Source organism: Pinus tabuliformis, chromosome 3_1 (genome assembly GCF_031772625.1).
Source record: "Pinus tabuliformis cultivar Carrire ecotype Pingquan chromosome 3_1, CPIR1, whole genome shotgun sequence".
In the NCBI taxonomy this organism is placed as follows: domain Eukaryota; kingdom Viridiplantae; phylum Streptophyta; class Pinopsida; order Pinales; family Pinaceae; genus Pinus; species Pinus tabuliformis.
The window spans coordinates 926496912-926505902 of record NC_142301.1 but is presented as its reverse complement, the minus strand read 5'-3'; the positions used below and the strand labels follow the sequence as shown (position 1 = coordinate 926505902).

Here is an 8991-nt window from a genome sequence, read left to right as displayed (position 1 = left end):
CTTCCATTGCTCGAAAGGATTCTAATATAGTGAGGCGATAGCATCCCACATTTCTTTGGCCGCAACTGTGAGACTATATGATCTCAAACTCCATCGAGAATCAATCACCTTTCCTAGCCATCTCCTTATTGTAATTGGCTAGTTGGTCTGCATCTGTAGCATTGCTACAACTCATTTCTACGTACGTCTTTTAGACCATATTCATCTATCAGGAATGTCATCTTAGCCTTCCAGATACAATATTGTGATGCACCCTCTAATTTGCTCTGATCTCGAAGTCATGTTGAGGACATCGTTGCAAAAACTCGACCTGGGATGGAAATCTCCCTCTTTCACGTGCTGGCGGCTAGCACTATTATTCCCACTCCTTCCTGGAGTGAGAAAAACTGCCTGCTACTACTAGGAATTCGGGATTTCTAAAACTAGAAACCCTCTAAGAGAAACTCCCTCTGTATGTGCAATTTGTCTTCCATCTAGCGTTGATTCTGCTACTGCAAACTGCTACAAAACCCTATTGCGCCCAACAAGAAATTTGTTCTGCTCTGCCAAAGATACTGTGTTGCTCACCTCGGCCTACTGGAATCACTTTCCTTGGACAAATCAAACTTTCCTGCCACCTACAACTGGAAAATCAAATCTTGTCCACCAATTTGCACTGCCTAGCTAAGCATTGCACAGCCCCTGGAAAAATCGTATCGTTGCTCCCTTTGAACAGTGAATTTCTCCCTCTTTGTCTTTGAGCCTCCTGGCTGTCAAATGTGCTCTGATACCATGTGAAAATTTCAACTATTGCAACAACTGGAAATTATTCTTCTAACTAATTTATTATTAAGCAGTTTATTTGCTACAGCAAATAACAAATAAAATCACAACTGTAATTTTTTTTATAAAAACATTGTGGAAAATAAAATGTTGGAAACTGATATATGCTAGCACACACACAAAAAAAATTGACACCGTTATTTTTGGACAATTGTCCCTGAAAAAACCCCAATGCGGGAAAATCAATGCAGCAGATGAGGGTTTTATTATTATTATTGTTATTATTATTATTATTATGCAGTAGAAATTCTGAGTACAATAAAATGGATGCCAAACTGGCATTTATATCTAAGAGAAACGCTGGCAAAAATATCTAAGGGAATTTACCCTCCTCAAGCAATCCTAGCTCAGTCTAGCCTCAGAAACTAACTCCCAGAATGATCTACATCCACCCTTGAGTAAGCCCTGTGCAGTCCCTTGTACAGTCAACCCCGTACTCCCTCTGAATCGGACCCACTGCCAATCTCAGCCCCTAGAAGTGAGTCGCTTGGCCTACTAGGAATTTTCCCGGCCACCAGCAACTAAATTGACCTCTTCCTCAACTGAATCGATCTACCCAATTGAGGTTCCTATGCAACCCCTACATAGCCTCCTAGAGAAATAGTACAGCCTCCTCTCCTGACTCTTCCGAAACTGGAAACTCTTCTGAAAATCTGCTACTTTGCCCCTCTGCCACCTGCTACTCGATCTCTCCTACTGAATCCCCTGCACTAGAAAATCGAACTATCTAATGCACTGGTGTGTTCTCCATTTACCCATCGACCTCTTCTTATAATCTCCAGTTGAGACTTCAACGATTAAAACTTAATCAATGGTTGAGATCATTTCCAAGTCAGTCCATGTGAGTTTCTAAAGAATTTCACCTTTCTTAATTAATTACTATTAATTAACTAGTTTTCCTAAGTTAGACTTCGGAAAAATTTAAATGATGGTCAATTAATTTAATTGAGCTATCTCTATGTGGAATTTCTAAAAACGATTTCTGAGTTTTGGAGTTCTCCCTGTGTTTTAGCCTCTCCACAAAGTTTGAGACTAAAACACCATCCAATGCTACAATATCTAACACGATTTTTGAAATTGGTGCCCAGTCCTTCTTCTCCTCCAATCAACTCTTGTACTCAAAGCTCATAAGGAGCTCGAAGAGGAGAGGTAGAAATTAGTCTTTTTTTATCAGGGATCCTTAGTCCCTTGGATGAGGGCCTTTCATTTTGGTTTTAGTGTATGGATCACTGTGTCATTCCATTGTTTTCTGGAAATGAACTTCAATTTTTTGGTAACTCACTGTTGTGAGTTTTCAAAAGGAGATTTTTATAAAAGCTCTTTGAGATTTGTTGGTGACTCAGCGTAGTAACTAGCGGAATAGCGAGGTCTTTGGCTTTTGGCTACTGAATAAATTATTGGCTCTTTAGAGCTTTTATATCAGCTCTTTATTGAGAGTTTTGTTGTTAGGGGCATTGCCCTATATTATTGATGAAGCATTTAGAGTATATAAGTTTGAAAAATTGTCATGCTCTCTAGAGCCAAATCTATTGTAACAGCTTTTCAGAGCAATTATTTGATCAATGAATTACTCGACTTTTTCTTTGGAAAAAATAAAAGAATAAAAAAATTGCATGTACCATGATGATGGGTTGCTGATTAGCTGGACATGGCTCCCACTTATCATAAGTACAATACTTTAAAAAATGAGCCACCTTCAAGTAACTTAGAGCCTCGATGAGCTAACTAAAAGGAGAAATAAGTTATATCATATTACTTAGTCAACCCCAAGTGGTGGCAGATAGCGTGTCAGTTCCAACACTCTACCTATATTAATCCATGGCATAAACCTTTTAGCTAATCGACATGTTTTTTTTCATAATAACGAGCCCCAGCTAGAAGGACCCAAAATGTTGACTGTAATAGCATCCATTCTTGTTGTCGATGAAATCAAATGGCTTGTTAAATCCTCAACAAGGCATCTTGAGTTCCATTCTCAGTGAGCAAAACTGGGTCCACTATTATCATAATCCAATGTATTGAATCCTTCTCATCTACTGTTATCTAACATCCTGAGCTGTAATGTCCAAACTATGTATTATTAACTTTCGAAAAACCTTGAATCAGATCACCATACAAAGTTTAATCTATGACCCTCATCTCATATAATGCATTCTAGTAATATGTAGGTCATTGATGAATATGCTTAAGATATATTCCATGTACAAATAAGTAGCCGTTCACAAACAAAAACTTATGCTTCCCACAATTAAAAGATGCTTCAATTAAATGGATAATGATTGCCATTATTGAAAAATAGCTTTTTTTATGAAAATGGTCCCACTCATGAAAATGTTATTAATTTGTTTTGGAATTTTCATAAAAATAACCTATATGGCACCTCTAGAGGTTGAGCATATGTCCTTGCATAGCACTAGTTTGGAGTCTTTCTGGTATTGGAGAGAATCTCTTCAAATATAGATATTTAGGAGCTAGTGCACTTAGAAAATGTGATACATAGCACAATTGCATTGTTCCTATTTGATAGGATCAAAGATTGCATGTACTTTTTAAATTTTTGGTTTGGAATGCCAAATATTGGCCTACTCTTTGGAATAATACATGAATGAGGTTACCAACAAACATTCTCCATAGTAAAACCTTCCAAAGAACCGAGAAATATAGTGTCAGGAGTATGCTATGCCAAGACGTTCCAATGAAAACGATTCACTGTGAGCACATTTTGCAACAAAATGGCTCAATCAAATATTGTGGTGCCTTGAGTTTACAAGCAACATGATGAAATTTTTCATTGTGTATTTTTTAGAAGATTATTCACAATTGTAGGTAAAAGTATTTCTATGGTCAATGTAATGATGTAAATTTTATCACCTTAAGAAGCTGTATATTTCTATTTAAGTTACATGAAGGTAGAAAATATGTATAAACTGGAAAAGAAAATCGATAGAAGTCAAAGGAGAACATGTTTTTATTAAGTAGCTGACAAATAGCATGGTGCTAATCAATAGCGATGCTTCCTCAACAGAGAAGGGGTCCACCAGTCTTTTCAAACAATTACTATAATTATCTCCTAAGGGAAACCAATGCTCTAGTGGGTAAGCACTTATATTGATTCTACTAAGTGATTAGGGAAAACCCTCTTTACCATCGTGGGGTGTGAAAATTTTTGAATCTAACACATCAAAAACACCTTTGGGCCTCTCACATTGTTGCAACCTCTGCTACGCTGCTACAGATTTCTGCACTCGAGCACTGCATTGTTGCTCCATCACACCTTGCTCCACCTGACATCTGTCATCATGCTACTGTCGTTAAGGGCTCCTGTAGCCAGATGTGATCCAAGAGTTTGGGTACCTCAAGGATCCTACCCTTGCATGTAGTCCTCTCGACTACAACTCTATGTCTCCCCACCTCTTCTCTAGAGGCACATGAGCACTCATGGCACAATCATCATCAGTCTCGACATCCTTCTCCGCCTTTGCTGGAGCAGCCTTTGAGTCGGAAGCTTCTCCCTTGCCTTTCTTCCTAGGGCACTGAGATGCATAATGTCCCAACTCCCCACAGTTGAAGCACTTGACCTTGGAGATATCTTTCTTCTTCCTCTTTTGAACCCCTTATATCCCGCAGATGCTAGAGCTGCATCTTCCTCCTCCTCTTTCTTGACTCGAACTCCCTTACCGCTACTCCCCGCCTTGGTCAACCTCCTGATCTCTTCCTGTCGAAGAGTTGCCCACATCTCCTCCCAACTGGGGAGAGTCGCTCTGCCCAAAATGCTTTGGACAAATGTCTCCCAGTCCTCAGAGACTGCATTCAGAGCAGTCCTGACCATAAACTTTGGATCTAGTGTAGACTCGACAGAAGTAAGTTGGTCATGAATTTCTTGCAACTTGAGAAGGAAAGGATCTATTATTCTCTCCTTTCTGCATCTGATATGACCTCAGTTGATTCTCTAATAACATCTTCCACTGCACGGAAGAGCCCTGGTACAAGGCGTTGGCATCTGCCACATCTCCCTTGCTGTTTTCTTCTCATCAAAATGTGTTATGACATGATCTTTGACCCCGTCTAAGATCATGCATTTTGTCTTCGCTTGGCCTCCTCATACTTCTCATTTGCATTAAGGTCAACTGGGACAGCAATTGTTTTCAAGGCATAGTCCTTGATGCGATGTTTATCCAGGATTGCGTTCAATCTGTCCTGATCCCTCAATCTGTTTACTGCCATCTCCGCTCCTCTTCTAGACACCCTCTGAGTCTCGACTTCCCTCTCGGAAATCCTCCTACCAATTGTCGAATCACTCCTCTCCAATCCCCCTTTGTTGCTGCCACTCGGATCTAGATTTCTTGGCTAGAAATCCGTCGCGGTAGTACTTCCCTCTACCTTGGTTCCATCTCCTTAGACATTGTTCTACACTGACAGAAATAGCGTCCCACCAGCTCCTCAAATCACAATCTGCACAGCGCCCTTAGCCCCGACAACTGAAGAATTGGAGCCCTTCTGGCTCTGCACAATCACAGTGAGAGTTGGATCAGCTCCTCCTGGCCACTACGTCAATCCTTCTTTGCTAAGAAAGATGACTGTACACCGTGTAGGCCTGATCTGCCCCTCCCTGCCTCTGCACTGGCCTGGACTACTGACGCGGCTACTGCATGGGATCCTCCCAGCTACTGCGTCTTCCTCCCTTGGCTCAAAATGTTGACGCAGGCACTGCGTGAGCCTCTGCGTCACCTTCTTTGCACTGCGTCACCCTTCCTTCTGCGTCTCTAGATCTGGAACAACGTTGTCTCTCGGGACAGTTGCTTCTCTATAGCAAATTCTCATATTTTCTCGGCTGGTGTCTTCAATCACCTATGATCTGCAATTGCTCTGATACCATGTAAAAATTTCTGAATCTAACACATCAGAAAACCCTATTGCAAGATCTGGTTTACTATCTCCTGCTTGTTTTTTACATTAACAAGTTATTTAACTGCATAAACATCGAACTAAACACAATTGCAGCCTTCACAAATATACAGATCAACAATTGAAATAAACTGAGACAACAAAAGGGACACCGTTATTTTTGGACAACTGTCCTCAGAAAAACATAATTCGAGAAAACCAATGCAGCATATATGAGAGTTTTATTATTAAACAATGCTTTGAATACAACTAGGGTGCCAAAAATGGCTCACCCTTCCAATAATATCCTTGGCAGTGGTACCTCTCTCCAGAGACAGATATTTCGGTAAATCAACAACCAGATGAACAATCCCATAATGACTCCGGTTGTTCCTTGTGTTGGACAGCGAAAGCTGCTCCAAGCACTCCTCTAGAACTGCGTCACCCTTCCTCGGCTCTGCGTCAGCTAATCAGCTTTCAATGTGCCCCACAGACTCTCTCAGTGCTGCCTCTAAAGCCCTCTTCGGCTTATGCGTCAGTCTCCTCGGCTTCTACGTCAGCCTCTACGGCCCTCTATGTCCTCTGCGCTGGCCTCCTTAGCCTCTACGTCAGCCCTCCTAGGCTCTGCGTTGCCACTTCCACCACTTTGTTGCCTCTCTAATATGTATTCTTCAGTCTTGGATCAAAATCCCTTGCTGAATTGTCCCTCGCTGCAACTGATCACTAACTCGATTTCCTTAGCAAACCCAACTCTAAAAAATCGAATTTTTCATCTCTCTTGGTATCTTGGTGTATCTCCAACTGACCCTCAAGCCTCCTCTTATACGTTTCTTGTTAACGATTCAACAACCGAGATTAAGTCCCTAATCAACAGCTAAGATTAGATCTGGATTGATCCTTGTTATTTATAACTTTTTCACCCATAATATATTAATACACATTAATATTTTAATTTTCCTAAGTTTAGACTTAGGGTCTCATTAAAAATATTAATTATTTTAATATTTCTTCATCCGAGTGGAATTCCTCCAAACGATTTTTGGGACTTGGAGATCTCATGTGCCTTAGCCTCTCCACCAATTTTCATGGCTAGAGCACATCTGATGCTACCAAAAATCAACATGGGGGACAAATGTGAAAGCTTAAATACCATTCCAACCACACTTTATAGTTTACTTGTCATACAAGGATTCCAATTAATTTTCTCTTTAAATGAAAACAACGAACAGATTTTCCAACATGTATGCGAGTTTAATTTCCCAATGCTGCAGATCTGTTTGTATCAGCCCTAGTGGCATTTGGGGACAATGCAAAAAATGGATAACATCAAAGCACCCTCTGGAGAAAAGAAATACCCTTCCCCTTATCACAGAGCCAATCAGCAGCTTATTTGTCTGATTTTATGTAATTGCAGCATGAATAATACTTTGTGTACTCAGAGACTGGTAAGGGTCTCTAAAGCCACTGTGAGAATGTCGATGCCTGATAATCACAGAGTATGTTTAAGCCCAGATCTGCGCCAGCTCAAAATTGAAAAATATTCAGCAGCTTGAAAACTTACTATAAACTGTTAGTTTATTTGGTAATTGCATGGGATTTCCTTCTCAGGGCTCTTCGGTTTCCTTGTCCTGCTTTTCAGTGTCCATTCTCATTGTCAATGGAATCAAACCGCAAGTTGTTGAAATCCTCAACAGGCATCTCAAGTTCGATTCTCACTGAACAAAATTAGGTCCAGTATTATCAAAAATCCAATATCCTGAATCCTTTTCATCTATTGTTATCTAAGATCAATCAGAAAATACACAATTCAAATCAGCCTACTAAGTTTGATACAGAGTCATCATCTCATAAGACGCATTCAAGTACTCGGTAGGCCCTTGGCATAATAAACACCATTTCTCAGTGCTAAAATGCCCCAGAGTGCTGCCACCCACATGAAAATTCTGACTAAACACACAAACAAAAATGGAAAAACTTGACAAATTGCACATGCAGAGAAATGCATACCTTCTCGAAAGGAAGAGTAAAGAAGGCAATGGCTATGACGCCTGATAGAAGGAGCAGAATGACTACCCTCAGCACTGAACACCATGTGACCGCCATTCGAAGCCTTAATGCCGAGCTCCTCCAAAGTACCGCTGGGAACTCGACAGCAATATCAAAGCACTTAGCCGCAGCCCTTTCTTTAGACCATTGCCTGTGGTATGGGGTTAGAAGAGATGGACCGACTTGAAGTTTGTGCAGGCAGTAGTAGGCTGGGCCAGTGAAGAGCCCGCCAGGACCCACTTGGTTTTTTCGATGGGATTTTGAAATGATTCGATCGTTGTAATATAATTCAAATTATAATTTTGCAGAAGAATGACACCCTGAGATCGATGCGCGCCAAATACGTGAATCGAAGGCACTCTGGTGTTGTATTGTGTATGATGTATATATACTTATACAAAGTTCGACTTTTTATCCGTCAATGTCGGACAAATATCTTTATGTCCCATGAAAAAACATTTGCTGAACAACAATTTTACCGAAAGCTTAGGATTGTATACCGACTCATCTCTACCACAATTGACTTGGAAGGAAACTACGTGGTCAAAACAAGTCACGACACTGACATCATGGGACGATTAAATATGGAAAATAGGATTAACTTATGGTGTTAAAGGTATTTGGTTAGTATGAAGTTTATATGGACAAGATGTTGGGGACATTTTGTGTTTGTCAAAACATTGCAAAGAGTTGTTTAGATGGCTATATTGCAATTTGATAACGTTAATTACCGTTGTTTAGATGGCTATATTGCAATTTGATAACGTTAGTTTGGTAATTATTTAGGAAGTCAGTAGAGCAAGGTTTTATATAGTATGAATTCTACTAAGATCTTATGAAAGTTCATTTGAAGTGTAATACACAAGTTATGAAATTCATGATAATATTCAAGATTATGAATATGTTGTAGTTTGTGATAATTTGAAAAAACATACTTTGAGAGTTTTTTTATGGGTTGCATTTTACTATAGGTTATGATTGAGCTCCCATCCAAGGAACCATGTAGATCTCGTAGATGGATTTACATACAATTTGAATAACATTTTTCTCAATTTACTTTTGCAGAAGAAAACCATTTCCATGTGTGACCCTTGCATGTGTCATAATACTTTGGTGGTGTTTCTCAAATGGAATGAAAATTCCTTCATTGAGAAGGCCTCTCGATTGTAGTGTTTGGTCTTGGTTGAATTCTGAGGTACCCCTTTGCAAGACTAGGATTCCCTAGAGCAAATTTAGCAC

The 8991-nt window shown here is 40.0% G+C and overlaps 1 protein-coding gene across 3 annotated transcripts in view; it reads right to left on the bottom strand.

The window, feature by feature from the left end:
• LOC149190779 (uncharacterized) overlaps positions 1-8212 on the bottom strand; it is a 325562-nt gene extending 317350 nt beyond the window's left edge. Inside the window, exon 1 of one of the 3 annotated variants that reach the window (XM_089413441.1) lies at positions 7714-8212. Coding sequence is in view for 2 of the 3 variants with exons in the window: in XM_089413442.1 (XP_089269568.1) it covers positions 7714-7809 (96 nt within the window). In the remaining variant the exon portion in view is untranslated. The remainder of the gene's footprint in view (positions 1-7713) is intronic. The other 2 variants (XM_089413442.1, XM_089413440.1) reach the window with 2 other exon arrangements.
• Positions 8213-8991: the final 779 nt, after the last annotated feature.